At 48.1% G+C, this 25,091-nt stretch overlaps 2 protein-coding genes across 8 annotated transcripts in view; both read right to left on the bottom strand.

The window, feature by feature from the left end:
* Positions 1-2,190: 2,190 nt before the first annotated feature.
* On the bottom strand, positions 2,191-11,376 carry LOC144410262 (uncharacterized). Its single transcript, XM_078105891.1, has 7 exons — positions 11,369-11,376; positions 11,079-11,204; positions 10,760-10,888; positions 8,390-10,229; positions 7,664-8,036; positions 6,820-7,149; positions 2,191-6,247 (listed from the first exon to the last, which is right to left on the bottom strand). The coding sequence occupies exons 2-7, from the start codon at positions 11,154-11,156 to the stop codon at positions 4,450-4,452; spliced, it is 4,548 nt and encodes a 1,515-aa protein (XP_077962017.1). The 5' UTR covers positions 11,157-11,204; positions 11,369-11,376; the 3' UTR covers positions 2,191-4,449.
* Positions 11,377-11,483: 107 nt separating this feature from the next.
* plekhg2 (pleckstrin homology domain containing, family G (with RhoGef domain) member 2) overlaps positions 11,484-25,091 on the bottom strand; it is a 32,616-nt gene continuing 19,008 nt past the window's right edge. For 4 of the 7 annotated variants that reach the window (XM_078105903.1, XM_078105918.1, XM_078105914.1 and 1 more), the window contains 11 exons: positions 23,299-23,365; positions 21,528-21,574; positions 17,133-17,283; positions 16,816-16,947; positions 16,245-16,427; positions 16,059-16,151; positions 15,105-15,191; positions 13,933-13,966; positions 13,726-13,839; positions 12,413-12,514; positions 11,484-11,722 (listed from right to left, as the gene is read on the bottom strand). In XM_078105903.1, the coding sequence (XP_077962029.1) occupies positions 11,619-11,722; positions 12,413-12,514; positions 13,726-13,839; positions 13,933-13,966; positions 15,105-15,191; positions 16,059-16,151; positions 16,245-16,427; positions 16,816-16,947; positions 17,133-17,283; positions 21,528-21,574; positions 23,299-23,365 (1,114 nt within the window). In that variant the 3' untranslated portion in view covers positions 11,484-11,618. The remainder of the gene's footprint in view (positions 11,723-12,412; positions 12,515-13,725; positions 13,840-13,932; positions 13,967-15,104; positions 15,192-16,058; positions 16,152-16,244; positions 16,428-16,815; positions 16,948-17,132; positions 17,284-21,527; positions 21,575-23,298; positions 23,366-25,091) is intronic. The other 3 variants (XM_078105910.1, XM_078105933.1, XM_078105940.1) reach the window with 1 other exon arrangement.

Genomic DNA, 25,091 nt, shown 5'->3' with positions numbered 1-25,091 from the left:
TAGCCGGCATCGATGTGCGGTCCCACAGACAAGCGTGGACACATCTCAAGCTGAGCAAGCTGAGCAAGCTGCTGCAAAGTTCAGATGTTTCTCTGGAAACCACAGACACACGGTGAGCGAGGCAGTAGCTGGAAAACAGGGACAGTGGGCTTGCTTCATGTCAAGCTGATGCTGTAGAACTTGCAGCAGAACTGGAAATTGAAATGGAGCTCCGAGAGAAAAGGCAACAGCACGAGGGAGCAGCAGAAACCCAGTCCAGTCCACGAGAGTCCTTCAGAAGGGAGTTCTTTCTCCCTTTAGTAGACACAGACTCTAAGCAGACCCTTAGAAGCCTGAATGACGGATTCTTAAAACTGGAAGATGTCTAGAGGAGCTTTTCTGCTTCCGAGTTGATCAAACCCTACTTGAGGTGAACCATGTGCCAGGAGAGGACTGCCACTGATTTCAATAGAAAGAGATGTTCGGAGGTCCTTAGGTCTGGAAGACGTCATAGTGGCCGCATTTGCAGAAGCCGAGGCCGCAAGCAGCAGTTTTAAGTAAAAAAAGGCACCACTGTGGATGTAGGACCAAGGTGTCACAGCAACTTCTTCCTTTCCACTTCAATTCCTTCCTTGTTTGTTTGTTTTTTTGCTTAGTTGCGTTTGTATCATTCTTTTTGTCATTTATCATTCTCAAAAATGTACACATTTCAATTATGTTGGTTTTTCTGTTATTTAAATGTTGTGTTCGCATTCAGATGTTATTGATTATTTATTTCATATGTTTTTTCAATTGCTAACAAGCATTGTTCAATACTCAAACCACATTTTCAAAACTCTTCACACATTCAGCGAGTGTATACAGACCTAACTTTAAATAATTTTTCATTGCTTTCAGACAAAATCCACAAACACTTTCGTCATTCATACTCCACAAACTGCAAAAACTGTACATCTGCAGGATATTTTTCATATGCTAACACAATCTACTGCTTTCCACTGCTTTCAAAACTGATGAAAGCACATTCAAATCAGAAAATCAGACAAAATCAGACAAATTTCAAACATTTCTCTCGTAATGTTTTTGAAATCTAGAAAATCTTCAGAATTATCAGTCCAAGCGAATTACAATTTCAGCTCAAAGCCGACCAGGTGTCCTGCTTTAGTCTCACAACCATGTTTCAGTATACACTTGTGTGTGTGTTTGCTGTTGACTGCATTGATTGATTTCCTCTGCCTTAAGATTGAGACCTGTCGATCTCAATACATTGATTGCGATCGACCCGTCGATCTCAATACATCGATCGTGATCGACGAGTCGATCTCAATACATTGATCGCGATCGACCCGTCAATCTCAATACATCCATCGCGATCGATCAGTCGATCTCAAGGGCAGTACCAGTCGATAAAAAAATGACGTCACGTCACGCATGCGCGGTCTACCACGGGAGATGACCGAAACTAATGCTACTGCTAAATAGCAATTCTTGCTTACTAACGGACGCATTTAATTTCATTCCAAAGTGACCAAGGCCGACTCCAGTGAGGTAATAACCAAGAATGTGCGGGATGCTTGTGGCGGTTTCCTCCTTCTGACAGATGAGAGGCTCCTTGTTTTCTTCATACCGACTCGTTATGCGCTGTAGGCGCGCGTCACCGATCGCCATGACCTGGTTAGTTGAAAAGTAGCTTGCGAGCCAGAAAAGTGTGGGCACCCCTGATGTAGCGCATATCTTCCTAAAATTAAATGAAATAAGGAGATAACCATCTCTATCTGTATTTTATCATTTTATTCAGGTGTAAAGGCCTTTACAGTGAAGCGCATCCTGTTGCTAGGCAACGGGAGCAGGAAGTCCCCACTAGGCCAAACCGCCTCCTGTCAGAGACTGTTTGGTTCGGCCCCAGTCGACTGTGAAGGCTGTGAGGAAATATATCAATATGTTTCTAACAAACGTCTCCTCTCAGAATAATATTTACCGACTAGAGGCTGCGACCTCAGACCCCGACTATAAATTATTATTATTTATAATAATAAAACAATACAGCTGTTGTTGGGATGTGAAACACATCAACTTGGCAACAGCAGAGCAACATATTTCAGCTTTATTTATGTTTATTTCATCGGTCCGTGAAATACACATTTTTGTTTTTCAGAATAAAGCAATAATCTTTTATCTTGGAGTAAATGTGAAATAAAAATCTGACTTCTGTTGGATTTTTGCACCACGTGCCTTTATTTTTTGGAGATTGCTGAATGAACATTTTTGAACAGCTTTTTAGAGAAAAACTCAAACCTCAAGAATAAAAGAGGGAGATCAAAAAGTCCCGCATCTCGAACACTTCATACTTCTATATGTGTATATACAAGTGTGTGTGTATATAAGTAAATTTGTATGTATGTATATATATATATATATATATATATATATTGTTAGGCTGCCGTCGGCAACCTCATGTGGGTTAATTAAGGGTATGCGAAGCATGCTGTGACATCCCAGCCGAGGATTGGATGGACGAGAGAAGACCCGCCCAGACGTCCCGGCCGATCGGAGGATGGCCGTTGCAGTTCCCACCAGCTCAAATGGCCTGACTGGTTTCAGCTGAGGGCGACTGCAGACCAGATTGTTTGAGAGCTCGAGGAAGCGGGCAAAGGGTTGAGTTGGATACTGATGCCACTTTTTGCATTTCACAGATTTTGTTGTCTAGACACATTAGGTTTAGGAGCGCTGTGTGTACGTTTTGTTTACAAAGTATTTAAGTTAGCGAGGTTTAACCTTTTCTTTTCTTATAGTGGCACTAGTCTTCCTTTTTTTCGATATATTCTGTTTTTGCTTTCCACTACACCCATTATCCCCTTTTTCCTCATTTGTAAGCTTGGTTGTTACGTTGCCTGATTTCTCAAAATAAATATCCTTTAAAATACCAGCTACATCTGGTTTTATGTTTATGTCCTGCTCACCACTAGCAACAGGACGTAACAATATATACATCCACATACCAAGGATTCCCAAAGTGTGGTGTGGGCACCCCTAGGGGTGCGCGAGAAAAAAAAAAATAAAGTAATGGTGGTCTCTAATAATTAATAATTAATACTGAATATATATATATATATTTTAAAGAAGTCGTTTTTTTACACAAAATAACAACATGAATGATGAAAAAAAATCTACAGTTTAACAAATAAATGCACTTGAGCTCCTTTTTACATACACTAGCTAACGTTAGCCTTGTTTGTGCAGCTGACATCAGCTAACAGCTTCATTCATTCAGCAACATTCATACAAATATGCTAAACTGGCTGAAGTCGGGAAACTATCAGGGGAACATCTGAAACAATCAGTTATGAGAGAATGAGATGGACGGAAAGAGGGAGGAATCGGAGGCGAAAGAAACGGACAGTTAATAGTCTCTTAAGCCTAGTTTATGGTTCTGGGTTTTCAGAGAAACGCAGGGACAAGCGCACGCTAGAGCCCCTTGTGGCCTTTTTCTTGCGTGCGTCGACCCATTTTTCTAGACTTGCGTAAAAAGCTACGCAAGCCTCACGCGGCCCGCAAGGCTGTGATTGGTCTGCTAACTACGTCCTTTACAGAGTCTCACATTTCTGGTTTCATAGCCCGATACCGCCATTAATAAAACAAAGAATGTTTGCGAGAGAATTAATCAGGGTTGTCGTGGCGTAGGGGTAGAGAGGGTGCGCTGGGAACCACAAGGTTGGTGGTTAAAGTCCCGGCTGCTCCAATGTCGAAGTGTCCCTGAGCAAGACACCTGACCCCTAATTGCTCCCCGGGCAAAAGTGTAAAAAGCCAAGCGTTAAAAATGTAATGTAAGTCGCTTTGGATAAAAGCGTCTGCTAAATGACCTGTAATGACCTGTAAAGAGCTTTTGTCGGAAGAAATCCATATGACCACTTCTCCAACCCGTCATTGGCGGACTATAAGGACGCGCGGATGGCCTCTGATTCATTGAGGGGGATCTCCACAAACGTCGGTTTGCCGGTCGAGGGGAACAATGTTTTTGAGGAAAATGTGGGACAAATGTGTCCGCGATACACGGGGCAATAAAGTCTCTGCTTTTTATGTATCCCTAAATAAACAAACCAACGACCATCTAAATATTAGATAACAATACCACGCATGAGCAAACTGTTCTTTCATTGGTCCAATTTTATTGCAGCTATAAATAGGCTCTGTTTCTTTTCTTTCATTTTTTTATTTGGGGTGGTTTGGGGGTGCATGAACAAGGTCGAGATGTAGAAGGGGGTGCATGGCCTAAACAGTTTGGAAACCGCTGCTATATACTTTTTGTAGAAGTCCTCTACCTCTGGAACTTGCTCCAGATGAACTCTGGTCCACCTCTTAAAGGGCCGGTCCATTGATCTCTTAAAGGGCCAGTTTCCTTGAGACCAGCAGTTACTCAGCTTTTCCTGCTTCTTCTTTCTAAAAGCTCCTCCATTTCTTTCACATCCTGTTTCATTTCTGAGAAAGAGTTGGAGGGATGTGTGAGAGTCCATTGATGCTTACTCTCCTGGTGGACTGGCCCGGGCCCGGTGCCGGTCCAGGTCCCGCCCCCCTGGCTGCAGCTCCGCCCTGCAGAGTTTGGGTCAGGCTGACTTGGGCAGTGCTGAAGGAGGTTATCCGGCCACTCCTGGCAATCTGGAGGTTGACCGTGGTGGCGTAGCTGGTCTTCTGGCTCTCCTGTTTGGTTGGCGGGGAAAGAGTGAAGGGGGGGGGCGATGTGCGCAAGGGCGAAGGGGTGGGGGGGGAGGTAGGTGTCATTGATCGGTAGAGGTGGTGCTGGTCAAGAGAAGCCGGAGGGGAGGCGGAGAGGAGCAGGGGTGAGGAGGAGGTGTGGCCGACGTAGGCACAGATCAGCTGGCTGCGACAGTCCCCCTCCCGCATCTCGGGGTCCCCCCACTTAGGGAGAAGAGGGGAGATAGGGGGAAGGGAGGTGAGGGGGGAGTAGGAGGCGGCACGGAGGCCATCGCCCCCCCTGTATTTGATGGAGAGGTCTCTTACATCCGGGCAAGGCACGGTGAAGTTCTGCCCGCCGAGGCCGCCGGGGGAGAGCGGGGTTTGAACCCTGCCCTGGGGAATTAGGTGGGAAGGGGAGCTGCCACAAGAGGACCACCCGCTGCCGGTGGGCCAGGACTCAAGGACGCCGCCGATTCCGGAGCGCTGCGGCAGTCGGTCAGCCATGTTGGATGAGTGACACCGCCGGAGGGGTTGAGGAGGGTCCATGGGGAAGGCCTTGGGGCTACGTGGCGGGACCAAAGAAGAAGAGGGAAAGGAGGCGTTCCTGGGTTGAGGTGCCGCAACGTCACTGGTCCATATGTTCGGCGGCACGCCGATTGGAGGAGGCGACAGGACCCGGGGGCCAAGACCGGGCGTCGACCGGGGTAACTCCAGCGTGAGGCCCAGTGGGTTGCGAGGGCTCAAGCCGCCGGCCCGCACACTCCCTCGCGGATGGGGGGGCTTGCTCGCCACGAGGGAGGCGCAGCTCAGTTGGGGAGGCGGCGAGCAGAAGTGGTTGAAAGACGTCGGGATGGGAGATGGAGGCGACGGGGATTGAACCCGCGAGCTGGGCTCGGAGGCGGAGAAAGGCCGAGCCACGCGGTTGTGTGACACGGACCAGACGGGGTCGATGCCCGGCGGGATCGTCGTAGCGACGGTGCTGCTATTGTTGTTGTTGCTGTTTGCGTTGGAGTCAGTCTTGGAGTGAAGGAAAGAGGAACGAGGGGAAGGACAAAGAGACGAGGGAGGACAGGAGGACCAGGGGGAGGACAGGCGACCTCGAGGGAAGTGGTGCCCGTCTTTGGAGCACCCCAGCTGGGCGTAGGCGGGGGAGCCAGAGACCTGCTGACCAGGAAGAGGTTTTGGAGAGGGGGATCGCCGGCGAGGGTGAGACGTGGAGGCGGGGCTTCGGTTAGTGGGTGGGGCACAGTTCTTTGCCATGCTCTGGCTGATGGACTGGCTGATACATGAGGCGGCGAGGGATCGGGTAAAAGTGGAGGAAGAGGCCACGGGGGAGGAACGCAGAGGGGAAGGAGGACCTGCTCGCATGGACGAAGACCTCCAGAAGGGAGAGGAGGACTCCGCCCTAGGAGAGGGAGGAGTTGTAGGGGCAGATGGAGAAGCGGGAGAAGACGCCGGAACGACGCTGAATGGCGAGGAACAGGGAAGTGCTCTGACAGGGGAGGGTGAGCGGTGTCTGAGGCTGCAGGCAGAGGGGAGCTTGTCCTCTTGGGGGGACGGTGAGTCCTGGAGGCCCCTGCAAGTGACATTCAGGTTATTAATTTGATGTTTTTTATTTTATAACTGGATCTATCTATCTATCTAAACTGTCTTTAATTGATATACTTGACTTTGGTTTCAACTCAGTGGATGGATAAAAATAATAATGGTAATCGGCTTCCATGAGAATAATTGTTCTAAAACTCTCCTTTGGTATTTGCTTTCAGTCCCAAAAAGAAGAAAAATGAATGTCAAACTGATCTGTAAACTGGTAATTCTGCTGGAATCTGAGGAGGAAAGGGTGTGAACTGTTCATGAGTCTATATGGGTGGGAGAAGGTTTGGTGGGTCACGGGAGACAAACCGGGGTGGGAAGATGCCGGGAAACATTCTCTATCCTCACATTTGAATACTCCCACCAACTCTTTCCAGAGTGACAAAAAACTCTTAACTCATAACTAGTAAACTACTAAAACTGTAAAAAGTTAATGATCATTACCATTAACCATCAGAGTGTAAATAACGTTTTCTCCTCCAATGATAAGAGTATTGATTGAGGCAGGGTGTCTGTTGTGTGTGTTTTATCCTGCTACACGTAGTACACTCATACCTTGGGAGGTCGTCCGGGCTCCGGCTGGTGAATGTTGGCAGACGCTCCACCGGATTGAAGTTCTGACCAGAAAGCCGCTGACCCTCTGCGGCTTCTGTGTAAGCGGTAACCCACGAGGGGTCAAAGGTCAGTCGCTGACTTGGACCTCCGGCTTCTCCGAAGACCACCGACGAGCTGTGAAGTAGCATCCTGCTGTTTGGCTCTGGTGCCCTCTGGATCTGATCTGCTGGCAGACCTGGTACAAGCTCTCTGTCCGGGGCCGACACAACTTTGGGCTCAGTACGTCCAGTAGGAGTGTTGCATTCTGGAGAAGCGAGGACGTCCCCATACCTGCAGACAAAACACACAGTTTAAAGATGGCCAATAACCAGAGAGCAAACTCTCAGTCTTTAAGTAACATGGACAAAAGCGAAACATTATTTAAGTTGTCCCAACAATTTTGCCTTTATTATTAGAGCCTGAGCCGACTGAAAGTCGGACGAAGCCCTATAGTGTTTTGAAGAATTCTTCTTATTTCTCCACTTTAGACACACCTTTGAGGCCTTTATCATATTAAAAAACTCTTGAATGTTGCCAGGTGCATCAGAAGTGCCAAAAACTTTTGCATTTGGGGATAAAATATTGCAAATGTTATGTTTTCGTTTCTTTATTTTTAACAGATTTTCAAAAATTTGCAAAAAACAGTTTTCACTTTGTTGTTATGGGTTGTTGTGTGTAGAATGTTGAGGAAAATAATGAATTTAATCCATTTCGGAATAAGGCTGTAACATAACAAAATGTGAAAAAAGTGAAGCGCTGTGAATACTTTCCGGATGCACTGTATCAATAAAGATGAACCACTTACTTCTCTATGTTATCTGCACTAATCTCCCCGCTGTAACTGTGGGCTTCTTCTCTCTCGGAAGACGCCGTGGAGCAGAGGTCCGTGATCTCTGGGACTCTACATGCAGGGTTGGTGGTTGACATCAATGAGCAGTTGCTGGCGGAGCAGCATATTCTGGGTCCCTGATTCTCAGGCGGTATGACGCCATCCCTGGAAGCAGAAAGCATGCTGGAGGTCTGGACGTTGTCAGTTGATGGACAGTCTCTATCTTTGGCCAAGGCGGAGATGAAGTCTCTGGGTCTGGAGAGCGTCACTGCGTTGGTCTGGCGAGGACACACTGGGTCTTTGACCAACAGCACAGGCTCCTGTGGAGGCGCTGATTCCTCATGGAGGTCTATGAGAGAACCACAAAGCAATGGAGGGTCAATGACAGGAAAGAAAGGAGCTGATAGCCACATAGCAGCTTGGCTCTCAAGCTTCGTTTATCCTCAGGCGACATAGCTTGAACCTATTATTATTATTCACAATTATTAATAAAAAAATCTGAGGAAGCAAAACATTTTTTCATAGACTTTTATATGAGCACAGGAGTCTCCCCCTGGGGGTCAGTAGACAGAATGCAACTTTAACACATGAAGCTTCAAGGAAATATTCAAGGACTTATTGTCTTTGTTCAAGCCTTTGCTTTCAAATTGGCCTTCTTTACCGGATCTAAAATAAAACAAGTCATGGTCCCTTTAGACCTACCGTTTGTCCAGCTCTTGATGCTCCTATCCTCCTGGATTGCCCGGTCCTCCCAACTTGGCCCAGTCCTGGTCTGGTTCTGGTTTTCATAATGTGTTGGACTCCATATCTGGCTTTGATTATGGATGTGGGTTCCTGTCTGGCTCTGGAATTTGGTCTGTGTTCCACATTTAGTCGGGGTCTGAGATTGAGTCGACTGACTTTGAGTTGAGTACCCAGAGAATCTACCTGAGCATGACGATTGGTTCCATACATTGCTGGCCCGTTTCTGATGCAGGGGAACCTTCATGGTGCTGACTTTGGTGCCGTACATGCGGGCAATTGTTTGGACCTTGCTCAGAATTCGCTCTGAGTTCTCCATCAGCATGGGGTCCACCACGGGGCCTGCCTCGAACAACCCAATGCCGGCTACGTCTGACCCCAAGCCCTCAAACAAGACCCGGTTGGCGGTGACAATCCTGGAGTGGCGGGACCATCGACCCACTTTTATCTGACCAATAAGACCTTCAAGGTTGGTTCCTTCTAGGTCTCTTTGTTTGGTTGTTGTCCAAGTGGGCTGAGTTTTGTCCCCGTTTTTTTGGCATGGTTCTGTAGCTGACAGAGGAGGAGGCGGCTCATCTGGGATTTCCTTTGATTCTGCTGTCCCTGCTGGGTTAGGTTCATGGCCATTCATATCAACTGTGTTTCCAGGACTGGTTTTGATTGGTTCCTCCTTCCATTCGTGCTGTTTGGTAATTGTTGGTTCTTCTTTTAGCTCTACTGTAGAAACATCCACTTTCTGGGGTTCTTCCGTCGCTTTCTCTGTTGCTTCTTCCACCGCTTCCTCCGCCGCTTCCTCCGTCGCTTCTTCCAATGGTCCTTTGCAGACTTTTCCATCTTGGATCGGAAATACAGAGTCTTTTTCCACAGGACAGTTTGGACTCAACCGTAGATTCTCTTGGTTTGGAGGCTCCTCGTTCTGAATCTCAGCAGCGGTACCCTCTGAATCCAAATCTGAGGTGCTGATTGGTTCCTCAGCCTGTACCTCGTTCTCTACTTCCGCTGTGAGCGGAGTAAAGGAAGAGATCTTCGGATCAGCGTCTTTATCAATAACCTCTTTTGTCTCACCCTCTCCACGTTTGCCCTCCAGCTCACCTTGGTGCCCGCTCACATCAAAGCGCGATACCGACTCCTTCACCAAGCCAGAGGGGATGTGCGAGAAACTGTTTCTCCTTCTTGGTGACCCTCCTTCTCCTTGTTCTTCTTCCCCTTCTTCCTTTTCTTGGTTCTCTCCGGCCTCAGCTGCCGCTTCGTAGTAACTCCTGATCTTCTCGATGATCTTCTGGTCCCGTTTGGTGAGTTTGGAGCCTCTTGTGCGTGGCTGTTCTTTATGGGATGGGTGATGAGGAGCATCTGTATCTGAACATTGGAACGAAGGGGGGGTTTCAATGATCACATCCTTCCCGAGTGAACTCTTTCCTTCGTTCTCTGCTGAGATGGAGGGATGAAGATCCGACACATGGACATGGGTCTCTCCTCCATCGTCCCTTGTTTTCTCCTTTTCTTCCTCTTTCCCTAGCACTACTACTTCTGCCCCTCCTCCTCCTCCATCTCCCTCCTCCTCCTCCATCTCCCTTCTCCACATCTCCATCTCCTGGACTTCACTCACAGTCCTCTCATTTTGTAGACCCCCCTTCCCTGCTAGACCGCCGGTTTGACATCGGAAGGCATTGTCTTTCTCAGTGTCTGCTTTTTCCTGCTCCTGATGCATTGTGGGTCTTTGTTCTGGACTGGAGGGGCAGGGAGGCGGCGGCAGTGGGGAGGTGAAGTTGGTCTGGATAGATGAAAGATGACTCTCTTTGGGCTGATTGAGAAAAGTCAAACAATGAAAATTACCCTGCTACATTAAAAGCATTAAACTAAAATTAAACAGACCTTCCGTACGACAAGATTGCAATGAAAAACATTTAAATGTCACGTTGGGAGTAATCAGCCAAGTCAATAAAGGTATGGCCACGTCACAATTGTGTGAAAACACAATCTAAAAAGATTTGTGGGTAGTAAAATGACTGGACACGTTATGGTCCTCGGCGTATGATTCCTAGTGATTCTGGGTGTCCCAATGACCTTCATAGAAGGGAATACATCAGGCACCTAGATGCAACAAACATAACCATCTAACAAGAGTCATTGTCATTCGATCCTCTGGACCCATTCACGCTCCCCAGATGAAAAAACACAAATGAAACGAACCCAGATGTGAACTTCAGTCCCACTGCTGGAGAGATTTGCTCATTTTGTAACAAACTTTTATACTTTGGTGTGGAACGTTTTCTGACAAACTACATTTGGTGCATCAGATTACGGTAGATGACAGTGATCGATTCTGCTCACCGTGGCGTGGGTGGTGATGGCGGTGAGTCCCTCTCTGGCTCTGCTCCGGTTGATGAACTCCAGGATTTCCTCTGTGATTGACAGTGTGGGAGGTGGACTGAGGGGGATCAGCTCCTCTTCGTCCTCCTCCTTCTCAGGGGAAGCAAAATGGAGAAGAAAAGGTTTGGATTCAAAGGATGTTTTCTGTACTTAAAAAAAAAAGAAATATCATAGAACTCGATAACCATAATAACCATAATCTATGGACTGAGGAGGACGTAGATAATCTGTACACGTCTCTGCTAAAGGCCTGTCCATCAGCGTGGTCACAGTTCCGTACCTCCTCCTCTCGGCTCGGCCTCAGCTGTGGTACCGGTCCGGCCCTGTTGGCCTCCCCCTGGGTGACGAAGGACGCCATCGTGCTGCCGCTGCCTGCCTGGCTCAGCTCGCCCTCGCTCCCGGCCTGCTGCAGGAACCACACACAATCATATACGGTCTGTCTGTATGTGATAACTGACAGACAGACGTACGTGTTCAAACGGAGCTCAGCAGGAACTGGGCGTAAAAACCTTGATCTTCTGTTTTTTTTACACCTGTTTATTTGCTTGTAAAAGGGAAAAATCATCTTACCTTCAGAGCTGCAGGATTCCCCGGTTATCGGAAGACGAGGAGAAGAAGAAGAAGAAGAAGAAGTAGAAGATGGAGATGAAGAGAAGAAGAGTAATGAGGTTAGGAGTGAGAACATAAAGACCGAGATGTTATCCAGATGTTGATACAGTTCAGAATCCTCACAACAGCAGAACAAAATCTGTAATCTCTATTTTTAAACGTCAGCTGGTTTTGATACTGCAAAGTATGAAAATGTGACAAAAGAAGAAGATCAGTAGCCATGAAGATTCTCCATGATTTGTTTTCCCCATTTGAAAACAGAGTGGTGGTTCTCACCTTGTGGACTAAATGCCGCTTCGATGTCCTTGGCGGGAGCTGGAAGACAAACACGCAGACTTATTGATGGACATCGCCGGGTCCTGTTGCCCTGACGAATGTTCTCGTTGTCCAAATAGGTCACAGGTCACGTGGGCCAGCTCTAGTGTCGGTGCTGTGGGGTCAGAGGTCACCTGGGGCAGATCTAGTGTCGGTGCTGTGGGGTCAGAGGGCACGTGGGCTAGATCTAGTGTCGGGGCTGTGGGGTCAGAGGGCACGTGGGCCAGCTCTAGTGTCGGGGCTGTGGGGTCAGAGGTCACCTGGGGCAGATCTAGTGTCGGTGCTGTGGGGTCAGAGGGCACGTGGGCTAGATCTAGTGTCGGTGCTGTGGGGTCAGAGGGCACATGGGGCAGCTCTAGTGTCGGTGCTGTGGGGTCAGAGGGCACGTGGGGCAGCTCTAGTGTCGGTGCTGTGGGGTCAGAGGTCACGTGGGCTAGATCTAGTGTCGGTGCTGTGGGGTCAGAGGGCACGTGGGCCAGCTCTAGTGTCGGTGCTGTGGGGTCAGAGGTCACCTGGGGCAGCTCTAGTGTCAGCGCTGTGGGGTCAGAGGTCACGTGGGGCAGCTCTAGTGTCGGTGCTGTGGGGTCAGAGGTCACGTGGGCCAGATCTAGTGTCGGTGCTGTGGGGTCAGAGGTCACGTGGGCTAGATCTAGTATCGGTGCTGTGGGGTCAGAGGTCACGTGTGTCTACCTGATTGTCTCCTGGTGCGTCTGCAGGGCAGGTTTCCTTCCAGCAGCAGCGGCAGACTCTTCCTGGACTTCTCCGGTGTGTAGAGCATCAGCTCTGGAGGCTCTGCAATGACAACAGAACCAGAGGGACCTCAGAAGGTTCACAGGAACACCTGCTGCAGATCCACGCGAGTCCCTGGTTCTGGTCTTAGACCAAGTGTCACCCTATGGCAGAGGTCACTAACTAGTGGGCCGCCAGGATCCGGACCCAGACGCCGTCCCATCCGGACCAAAAGATAAAAAAGACGGTTGTGGTTTTAACGTGACGGCGCAGCTTTACTCGTCTTTACGGCCGTGGCTTAAAGCGCAGACTAATAGCATTCGAGTTAAACCATCGCACGTGATGCTACTCGACCAATCGGGTCTTTGTATTCCAGCAGGATGATGATATCGTCTTAATACTGCAGACAGACGAGAGACGCAGCGGCAAATTAGAAATAAAAAGACAGCGACATTTGAGAAAAAGACGAGTGAGACGGAAAGAGACGGGTGAGACGCATGAGGAACAAGTGGACAGTGAAAGTCGAGCATTTAATCCTCAATGGACGGACTGGTTTCTATTCATACTTCCCACTGCAGCACTGAACCAGTGTGTCATGAGCTCAGAACCCGTTAAAACGCCATCGTGAGGCACAATGAGCTCCTCCACGTGAGAGGAGATCGGCCCTGATGCACTAAGACCAGGTTTAACATCCTGCAGGGAAAAATACATCTTAATTCTCCCACTTACCAAAAAAGAGTGGATATATATATATATATATATATATATATATATATTCTATTAAACTGTTCAATTGTTAAAATAGATTTATTTTTGTATAATTTTTATAATTTTATTATATAAAATTTATTGAGACTGTCGAGTCCAAATGTGAAGCAGAAAAGGGGAAATTCAAGCTTTTCTTCCAGTTATTTTGTTTTTCTAAATTGAAGCACTTCATTAGAACATGCGGAAATCTTCACTTTTTTTTTTAAAAAGCAGCCCTACTTTTATTTAGTTAAATGAGATCGTTATTTATATTTGCAGTCACATGCAAATGTTGAAACAACTCTAATGACACCAGTAGTCATTATGATCTCCCCGAACATTTTCTCTAACTGGACCTCTGGACCCCCCCCCCCCTCCCCCCACTATGCCCATTAGTTCACAAGTACAGATCATTAGTAGTAGTTTGGATGTTTCAGAAATAGGACGTCTTAAATATGATTGTGAGCAGTTTATATAAATAGAGGACGTGTATAATTTCCCTCAGCGGGAAGGAGGGGGCCACTGACCCCCACCTGACTGACGCCGGCCTCGCTGGAAGCTGTGGACATCGTCTGGTCGCGGCAGCGGCGCCGCCGACTTCTTCTTCTTCTTCTTTGGGTCCTCCCGCTCGAAACAAGGAGCTGAAAAACAGGAAGTGATGTCACCTCAATCACGGACGCCTGAGCAGCATCGTCACCACCATCGTGAGCATCGCCGTCAGTGTGTGAACTCACATGGACAGAAGTCGTCTCCCAGGACCTGCCTCGCCTGGGGAGGATGACAACATGAGCTCAGTGATGCATGCTGGGAAAAATGAGCTGCTGCTATCGGTATATGTTAATTTATGTCAATATTGTGTAACTAGGGAGGAGTCCAGACTATCAGACTAAAGAAAAATGTAACTTTTTTATCACTTTGTTGGTTTTGGTCCCATTCCATAAGGACTCATTTGCATATCCAACTAGAAACACAAGTTATGAAACCAGAATTCTCTTAATGTACTGATGAAGTTTCATGTTGATATCTACTCTTTAATTCAATAAAGATGTTTTTCCCTGTAATATCGTTTTTGGGGATTTATGGAGTTAAACAAATATCAAAATGATCTCAGTAAAAGTTGTTGACACTAACACGTCAACAGCATGAGATGAGAAGATTGAATTGTTATCCAGTAATTGGATTTATGGACTGGAAATGTACGAATATTAACACATATTTCATGAATAAATGAGGGGTCGTCGTGGTGCAGGGGTAGAGCGGGTGCGCTGGGAACTTAAAGGTTGGTGGTTCGAGTCCCGGCTGCCTAATGTCTCAAGTCGAAGCAAGACACTTAACCCCTAATGGCTCCCCGGCCCAAATGTTTTTAAAAAGCCACGAGTTTAAAGTGTAAAGTAAGTCGCTTTGGATAAAAGCGTCCGCTAAATGACCTGTAATGTAACGTAAACAAATAAAAATAAACAAATTTGCATTCAAACACACAGTTTCAGAAATACTATAATATACAAAGCAATAGTTTTTCAAAGTCTAACTGTTGTATTGAACTTAGAGGTTAGTGTGTTTCTTTCTACCAGCAGGAGGCAGCAGAGCTCCAAATACTACTGCTATCAGTACTACACCACCAGTACCACAACTAGTACTGCTAATACAAGTCACTACTACAGTAAACAATAGTACTCAGCAGTCAGTTAATGGAAATACTAATGCATGTTTCCTACTCCCTCCTTCCCTCCTCATTAACTTCCTTAAATCTCATCTTCTCCTTCCTTTTCTACCTCCCTACCTCCTTGCTTTCTCCCTCTATCCTTTCCTTCCTGCCTTCCTTTTGTCTTTTCTCCCTTTCCTCATTACTTTCCTTCCTCCCTTCTTAGCTCCCTTCTCCTCTCCTTTCCTTAACTTGCCTCCTCACCTTCTGTGGTAGAGAAGCAGGGTGGTTCTCTACGATCAGCCTCTTGAGGTAATGGACCCAAAGTCTCTTCTCCTCTTGGTTCTTTGTCTGCAGTGAAGAACATGAAGTAGTTTAAAGTTATGATATTATGAGATGGTCCGGCTCGATGGATCAGTACCGACCATCTGTTGGACCAGAGTCTCAGTACCGACCATCTGATGGACCAGAGTCTCAGTACCGACCATCTGATGGATCAGAGTCTCAGTTCCGACCATCTGATGGACCAGAGTCTCAGTTCCGACCATCTGATGGACCAGAGTCTTAGAACCGACCATCTGGTCTAGTCTTTGTGCTTTCCCTCCCTACAGGCTTCTGTGGATGGTGGTCACATAGATGATGGTGCTTCTATCTGATGGTGCTTCTATGTGATGGTGGTTCTATCTGATGGTGGTTCTATCTGATGGTGCTTCTATGTGATGGTGGTTCTATGTGATGGTGCTTCTATCTGATGGTGGTTCTTTCTGATGGTGGTTCTATGTGATGGTGGTTCTATGTGATGGTGGTTCTATCTGATGGTGGTTCTATCTGATGGTGGTGGTCCTGCAGTACACCTGCTTCACTACTCTACATATTTGAATCATCTCTGTCATATGAATTGAATGTGTCGTTCATCTTCTACATTGTTCATTCTGTCCTCATGACGTCATTGTAGTCTGTCCATCAGGAGACGGATCCTCTGACTCTCACTGAGGGTTCTCCTTTTTCCCCGTGGACGGGTCTTCAGGAGTCTTTCCTGCGCTGATGTGATGGTTTGATGTGTACAGACCAAAAAGCCCTCTGAGGCAGATTTAAAATTTGCGATTTTGGGCGTTACAAAATAAAATGAATTGAATTGATGGACCAGAGTTTGAGTTCCGACCCCTCTTATGGACCAGAGTCTTCCGGGTCGGAGTGGACCACGCCTCTGTCTCTCACCTGGACCACGTGCTGCAGCTTAGGGATCGTTTGGTCGGAGACTTTAAAGCACAGAGAATCCTTCAGAGTCTCCACCAGCAGCAGATTACAGCACTGCAGACATGACGGAGACATGATGGAGACACGTTACACAACTCGTGAAGCCCGTTACACAAGCTGTCTTCAGAACCACGTGGGAGGACCTACGAATATGTGCGTGCTGTAGACGAACATGTCCAGCCTCTTCTTGGCGATGAGCAGCATGGTGTCGAACAGGAAGAAGGCTCGCTCCTTCTTCACACGCTGGACCCGGAAAGAACCTTCCAGAACCAGCTCCCCGAAGCCACGGAGGGCCGGCCCGCTCCAGTTCACCAGCAGGGACTCGATCTCCTATAAAATAAATGCAATAAAATTGTAAAATGTTTCACTCTTCTCAGGATTTTTCCTTTAGAAAAGCTGCTGATTCTGCAATTACTACTACTACTACTACTACAACTACTACTACAACTACTACTACTTGGAATAGACGAATGAATGTTCATGAGTCAATCCACACCTGCTCTGTCTCAGTTAGCCACGCTCCACACGCCTAACTGAGACACAGCGGGCTTTGGGTCTGGTTCAGACCGGCAAGATTCAAGTATCACGACTCCTAGAAACATGTCCGGCTTTGTCAGCCGCGCTGTTGGCGGCTTCGACCTCCTCCAGTCAGTTTATCTTCACAGTTTCATCAAGTCAAATATGTTGTCTGGATTATAAAAGAAAGGACGCGTCTAACCTGCAGCCGCACTGCGTGCTCCTGCTTCCTCTTCATGTCGTTGATGTACCAGGCCACCGCCGTCATGGTGATGATGGCGTCCTCGATGACCTCGTACCCGGAGTCGCTCTTGTCAAAGTGCTTGGAAAGTTCCTGAGAAGCCGGACGGACACGAGTGCAGCGAAACGTCTAAGTGTTCTCGGTAGTCAAGACTTTTGAGTGACAGCTGGTGTTAGTGAGATCATTTATAATTATACGGTTCTGTCCGGAGTCAGGACGTCCTGGTCTGGAGTAGCAGGTGGTACTTGAGGTACTGAATGTAGTATTTGAAGTTCTACCTGGAGTAGGAGGTGGTACTTAAGGATCCTCTGCACTGGTTTCAGCAGGTACGTCTCCAGAGGTAACGAGTGGTTCAGAGTCGTCTGTCTCTCCTGGAAGAAAGGAACCAGACTTTTGTTCTTCATGCAGTCCCTCAGGACCCCGACCGAGCTGTGGAGAGAGAGATTTGATTTAAAAAAAACTTTATTGTCTTATAAAAAACAAACACAAACAAAAATGTTGCCTGATGACATTAAGGTCCAATCAACAACACGACATCTCCTTTCAGTCAGTCCACACCAGCATCTGCAGCATCGACGCACGCCGAGGCCGCCCACGCCGCCAGCGAACCGGTAGTCCACCGGTAGTCCATCTGGAGAGGAGGGAGGATGGACTACCGAGGCTCCTCCCCTCCGCCGGTACTCCACTCAGTCCCCAGCAGCCCTCTCGTTGCCATTGTTGATCTTCTGGACGAACTTTCGCAGCCGGAAGACCTCCTGCTGCGTGTATCGGGAACTGCCTCGTTTGCTCGCGCCCTCCCGAGCAGTACGACCGACCTTCTCCATATCCGGAAAGTAGTCCTCCAGCTGTATCCCCTTCATGTTCTTGGTGGTCTTCAGGAAGAGTTTCACCCTCCCCACGCTGTACCAATTGGTGGCCGTCCCGCCAGAGGAGGCGCTGTCTGCAGAAGACTCTCCTGCCGCCCCTCCTCCCTCTGTCTCTCTGTTCCCTGACCCTTCTTGGCCTGAGAGACCCCTCCGCTCTCCGTCTTTCTCTTCAGGCGGAGGACTTTCAGCGCCTTCTTCTCCCTCCATGTCCACGTCGCTGTCCGTGGACAGGGTCCCTTCAATGTAGGTCCCCAAACCCGTTCCCGGCACCTCTTGCCTCCCTTCACCCCCTTGACCCACCTGCTGGGCCCCACTCACCCCTTGATTCACTCCGTCACTCGCCTGCCCCACCTGCCGGACCCCACCCGTGTCTTCATTTACCCCGTCAGTCCCTCTCTCCACCAGCTGGACCCTGCGTTCTGGGCTTGACCTGTCCCCGTTTCACCTCCCTGTTGGACCCCAACTGTCCCCTCTTGTCTTTCCTGCCCACCTTGGCTGTGACCAGTAGAGGTCTTCTCTGGACATGTTCTGCTCAGATGTCCCTCTCTGCCACACCGGTAACATTTCGTACTGTCAGAGTTGACAAACATCACATAGTCAAACCCATCCACTCTTAACTTGAACACCACGTTCAGATCCTCGTTTTTTTTGTTGAGGATCATGTAGAGCGTCCTCTTGTGAGAGACCACGTGTCTCAGGAGAGGGGATTTGAGACCCGAGGACACCTTATTAATGGGAGACATGACCATCCCGTGTCTGGACAGCTCTCTAGTCAACATCTCGTCCCTGATGAACGGGAGGACGTTAGAGGCCGTGACTCGGGTCGCTGGCGTGGCGAGAGGCAGGACGGGCACGAACGTCTCGTTCACCACGGCCCCCTTCTCCACCACCATGTTGGCTTTGTCCACGCTGCCCATGAACATCACCACCGCCTTGTTCACGCGCTGCCGTGACCGACCATCTCCCCCACGGCCAGGCTGCAGTCCTCCACCGAGCGCGGGAAACCCGGCGGGACTTTAACGCCGTGCTCAGTCGGGTCAGGTCCATGGCGGCGTTCAGCGCGCCGACCAGCGCGAGCCGATTGGCTGCAACAACGCGCCAACAAGTCCACACAAACTCTCTACGTTCTCCACATTAAAATATCTACACGGAAAACGCTCTCAGCTCCACGCTCCGTCACTCAGAGAGAGAGAGAGGGCATCTAACGGTTAATAGCAGCCTGCTTCTGATGCACATGGAGCTTCTTTCCACTCAAACATCAGGAATGTGATTGAGGATTCAACTAGAGGTCAATGAACAGAACCAGAACGTAAAATGTCCGCTGGAGATCCAGTTAAGACCACAGAGATCTCCTCTGGTGACAAATCCTCACAGCGGGAGGTGAGAGGGAACTCCTCGAAAGCATTCGTTAGAAAGGAGCGAAGGAGGGAAGGAAGGGAGAAACGGAGACAGATGGAGGAGACCGTGAAAAGGGACTGCTGTGGGACTCACGGCAGTCCCACAGCAGTTGAGGGAAGCAGAAGAAGAAGAGATCAATGAGGAGGAGCGAAGGAAAGAACAGAGAAAGAGAGGAATCAGAGAGGACAAAGACAAAGAAAGTAAGTAAAGAGTCTTGTGATGGAGTTTCAATGAGATGACAGAGGAGACAAGGTAACAAGGGAACGAGGAGGAAGCCGACAAGCTGTCCGGATGAATTGAGGAGACACGAGAGGGAAAGGGGGATGTCGGAGGAGATGATGGAGGACGAAGGAGCCTCCTCACTGACCAACATTCCTCACAACGTGGAGCCAAAGAATGTCAGAGGTGAAGGTAACGACGGGGGAGGGAGGAGGAAGGAGGGAGAAGAGAGGAGGCAGGAAAGAGGAGAGAGGAGGGAGGAAAGAGGAGGGAGGAGGGAGGAGAGAGGAGGGAGGAAAGAGGAGGGAGGAAAGAGGAGGGAGGAGAAAGGAGGGAGGAGAGAGAGGCAGCAGTAATATCTTCTACAGAAACAAGCACATGAAGCTGACTGACCATGAGAGGATTTGCATGAGACACACAATTTAAATTCAAATTATGAAACAATACATTGTATTTGAATTGTGTATCGATACAATGTATTCACAAACACTATGCCCCTCCCCACACACACACACACACACACACACACACACACACACACACACAAACACACACTCTTGATATCCAATCTGGACAAAATGTGGACTCTAAAAGACATTCAGGGACACAACGCATACCTGCTCCCCAGAGGATGAACCCCGAGGTTCATCTGGAGCTCCAGGAGGAGATCATCATCTCCACGTCAGCACGACTTCTTTAGGCCTTTCACCGTAAACTGAGCCTCGTAGTGCAGCGAACATCACAACCTCAAAACATGAACCACAACCCCTGAACCAGAACCTGTGCACCAGAACCAGAACCTCAGAAGATGAACCACAACCTCGGTACCACAACCTCGGAACCACAACCAGAACCTCAGAACCAGAACCAAAACATGAACCAGAACCACAACCTCGGAACCAGAACCTCGGAACCAGAACCAGAACCTCAGAACCAGAACCAAAACATGAACCACAACCTCAAAACACGAACCACAACCTCTGAACAAGAACCTCAGAACCAGAACCAAAACATGAACCACAACCTCAAAACATGAACCACAACCTCTGAACAAGAACCTCAGAACTTCTGACCCAAAACCTCAGAACCAGAACCCACAAACCTGAATCTGAACCTCGGACCCAGAACCAGAACCAGAACCTCGGAACCAGAACCAAAACATGAACCACAACCTCCTAATCAGAACCTCTGCACCAGAACCAGAACCAAAACATGAACCAGAACCTCAGAACCTCTGACCCAAAACCTCAGAACCAGAACCCACAAACCCAAATCTGAACCTTGGACCCAGAACCAGAACCAGAACCTCGGAACCAGAACCACAACATGAACCACAACCTCAGAACCTCTGACCCAAAATCTCAGAACCAGAACCCAAGAACCAGAATCTGAACCTCAGAACTAGAACCCTATAACCAGAACATCAGAACCCAAAGTTGGTCAACCTGTAGACCAAACTTATTCTCCATCTTATTGGTTGGTCTGCGTCCATCAGGAGAAGAACGTGTTTCCACAGCATGAGGAAGCCTTCTTCACTCACTGAACTCTCGTCTCCACAGATTTCACATTATTGATCTGGTAAAAGTCTCAGCGATCGTTGCGCATCTGAACCGTTGAAACCTTCTCATGTTGCGATGAGTCTCACATTTGAATGCAGATCGAATGGATGAGTTATTTAAACCGAACCGAGGTGCAAAAGGAGACAAGTGGAAATAAGAATCAGTGTCACGTCGTTCACGTTGGGAACTGCTTGTTAGATTCAGGCAAAAAAGCTACTCAAAGAAGTTCAGTTTAGTCTCAAAAAACCATGAGAGAACTCCAGAAAATGTTCACGTTAAGAAGCTGGAATCGGACAATTGAGATTCTCAAGTTCTCAAAGTTTTTGTCCGTTACCCGAACTAACCGTGGGTACCGTAGGTCTCCTGAGAAGACGCCTGTTATGAGGAGAAAGCATCCCCATGGTTACCGATGACAGAGAGGTCTCCCCCTGGAGGGTCCCGCCGCCACGCAGCTCCTCAACATCTGTCTCAAAGTCTCCGACGCATTGTCCGTTCTTCAACAACAAGACAACAAGAGCTCCGCCCCCCCAGCCTGGTGTTACCTGCGCCACCTGTCAGCGGCATCTCGGGTCACATGATTAATCGGATCAACGTGACACTTGTAATGAACAGGTCACATGTCTCCACGTACCTGGGGTAGTTCATGCAGTAGAGGGTGTAGATGTCAAAGGCCTCGCTCTGAAAAATAGGACGAGAGGACACAACGTTGAGTCTCCTCTCCTCATCTCATGAAGACACACATTTCATTTTCAACAAATTCATCAAAGTCACCGGGCGCTGCGATTGAATATGTAACAAGGACGTGTTTGTGAACACATTTGGTCTCCTCTCAACTCTGAAAACCTCCTCAGGTCTCCGATGGTCTTCATGGGTTCACTTCCTCCACTTCTTCTCTCCTGATCTGCTTTATGGGTTCATAAGGCGAGTCAGGAGGTCACGGACACACACACCTCTGTGTGCCAGAGCCTCTAGAAACCGCTCTGCTCCTCTCTCAGACTCTCTGCAGCAGACAGGAAGTCACAGGAAGTGAATTCATAGTTACTCAGAGAGGAGCTCAGTCCATGATCGCCGTCATGCTCGAGCAAAGGAACTATGGCGTTATATTTGTGCCACAATCCTGAGCGCGTAATTTTAAGTTTTGAGCACAGAGAACTATGTTGTAGCAAAGAAAAACATCCCGTGCGCGCAGTTTACTGAGGTGCCCTCTCCACAAACTGGTTTTCTGCGCGCAGGCAGCGGTTGCTGCGCTCGCTCCACCTCTTCACGCTGCGCTCGCTCGACTTGCAGCAGCGTTACATTTGTGCCACAAAACCAACCAATCAGAGAATTAAAGAAGGTCCATTTTGATTGGCTATTGGTCTCCAATCACAACGCTTCATAAAGAAGACGAAAAAAAGTGATATTAGAAGTCCGGCTAGCCACCATCAGACATGCCCGAAGCAAATCATGAGAACAGCAAGTGTTTTAATCCAGGCCATTAGCATTTAGCACAAATGCTGCAAACTTCAACAACTCGCTGAGCTTCCGCGATGCTGTAGGTAGTTCTACTAGCGTTGTGATTGGAGACCAATAGCCAATCACAATGGACCTTCTTTAATTCTCTGATTGGTTGGTTTTGTGGCACAAATGTAACGCTGCTGCAAGTCGAGCGAGCGCAGCGTGAAGAGGTGGAGCGAGCGCAGCAACGGCTCCCTGCGCGCAGAAAACCAGTTTGTGGAGAGGGCACCTCAGTAAACTGCGCGCACGGAATGTTTTTCTTTGCTACAACATAGTTCTCTGTGCTCAAAACTTAAAATTACGCGCTCAGGATTGTGGCACAAATATAACGCCATAAGGAACTGGATCAGGAACCCGACAAAGACCAGACAAAGGTCCCAACAACTCATCAAGACTAGTCTTATGCTCTTTGGGAGAATCAGTAGTCATTTTGTCTTTTCGTTGTGCGTTTGTGTCTCTGTTGACTTTTTGTGTCTCTGTTGTCTTTTTGTGTCTTTATTGTGTCTTTTTGTATGAATACAATGTTTTGACTCCATGCTGTCTGTGTGTCTGTGGCCTTTGTGAGCCTCTTCCTGGTTGGCCGGTCTCTCCTGAGTTCACATGGTGTAGTTTAAGGGGCCCCGGGCCCTCTGGGTCATTGGCCTGGTGTGTAGTAGGACACACACCCATAAACACACACACACACACACACACACACACACACACACACACACACATTCATTGGGTGTTTCATCAGCAGCAGGAGCTGGTTTGTTGAGAAACGTGTGACTCCCTGAATAAGGGTCCAGTTCTGCTGGTGCTTTACTGGGTGTTTGGGGTTCCAACACACACACACACACACACACACACACACACACACACACACACACACACACACACACACACACACACTCTACTGTACTCACCCTCTCCACGAAGCACTCGGCGATGGCTGCAGCGTGAGGACTCCTCTCCAGGTCCTCCAGGAGGTCGCTGAGGAGACGCAGAAGGAGGTGTTTACTTTGTTAGTGCCGGAAAATACAAGGACGCGCCAAGACACCTGAACGCCACACGCTGATCGATCTGATCAGGTCAGTCAACCAGCAGACACACACACACACACACACACACACACACACACACACACACACACACACTCTCTTGAGGATACAGCTCTCACTGCATTCTTAGTTAACAAGCTGAAATCAAGTCTCTTATTATCACACACACACATGGACACACACACACACACACATATTTATACACACACATACACATGGACACACACACACACACACACACACATACACATGGACACACTCTCCTCTGAGCCTCATTCTGTGGTCGGCGGACATCATTAGAGGGTTTTGTGAGAAACCGAGAGGGAATTTTTCTTTTGGGTTTCAATGGAGAGACCACAGATGGGGGGGGGGGGGGACAACAGAGAGACAGACAGGGAGACAGAGAGACAGACAGGGAGACAATAAGATAAGATAGATACAAAGATAACAGTCACTGCCGCTTGTTTCAGAACCTTGATGCCATTTTCCAAAACGCTTGATACAAAACTCACAACCGATGATCAAGTTGCATGTTTTTCAATTGCTTGGATACAAAAACCAAAGATCATTTGTTCATTGAACTAAAGTCCTAAACCTGTTCAATATAACATCAAAGTTCTTTTTCAAAATGCAAATCCTACGTTAGTGTTGAAATGAGCGTCCATTCATTTCATTACAATGATCTAACTATCAATTGATACGACATGTCAGAGTAATAAGTATTTGCTACGTGAGCCTCAGTGTGGAACACGTTTAGATCCATTCACACCAAACAGTGTGGAACACGTTTAGATCCATTCACACCAATCAGTGTGGAACACGTTTAGATCCATTCACACCAATCAGTGTGGAACACGTTTAGATCCATTCACACCAATCAGTGTGGAACACGTTTAGATCCATTCACACCAATCAGTGTGCAACACGTTTAGATCCATTCACACCAATCAGTGTGGAACACGTTTAGATCCATTCACACCAATCAGTGTGCAACACGTTTAGATCCATTCACACTAATCAGTGTGGAACACGTTTAGATCCATTCACACCAAACAGTGTGGAACACGTTTAGATCCATTCACACCAATCAGTGTGGAACACGTTTAGATCCATTCACACCAATCAGTGTGGAACACGTTTAGATCCATTCACACCAATCAGTGTGGAACACGTTTAGATCCATTCACACCAATCAGTGTGGAACACGTTTAGATCCATTCACACCAATCAGTGTGGAACACGTTTAGATCCATTCACACCAATCAGTGTGGAACACGTTTAGATCCATTCACACCAATCAGTGTGGAACACGTTTAGATCCATTCACACCAATCAGTGTGGAACACGTTTAGATCCATTCACACCAATCAGTGTGCAACATGAACTGATTGGACGACAACATCTGTGGATGTGATATTTGATCATCGTTCTCTACCGGACACTGTAGAACCGTCCCATGTACCACTTTCCACCCCACGCTGAACTCGTCCAGCCCTGCCAACGCCAGGATGTGTGGTCGGGCGCAGGGCTCCCGTTGGCTCTTATGATGCAGCTCTCTGTAGAGCTGATGGCGTGATGATGTCATCGTGTGGGACAATGTCAGCTTCCACCAGGCTCTAATGGTGCACGTTTTCAGCCCGTATTTGCCCCCATAGTCT

The sequence above is a fragment of the Gasterosteus aculeatus genome, chromosome 1, assembly GCF_964276395.1.
Source record: "Gasterosteus aculeatus chromosome 1, fGasAcu3.hap1.1, whole genome shotgun sequence".
NCBI lineage: Eukaryota > Metazoa > Chordata > Actinopteri > Perciformes > Gasterosteidae > Gasterosteus > Gasterosteus aculeatus.
Note: the sequence above shows the minus strand (reverse complement) of the source record. Positions and strands in the feature narration are given on the sequence as shown.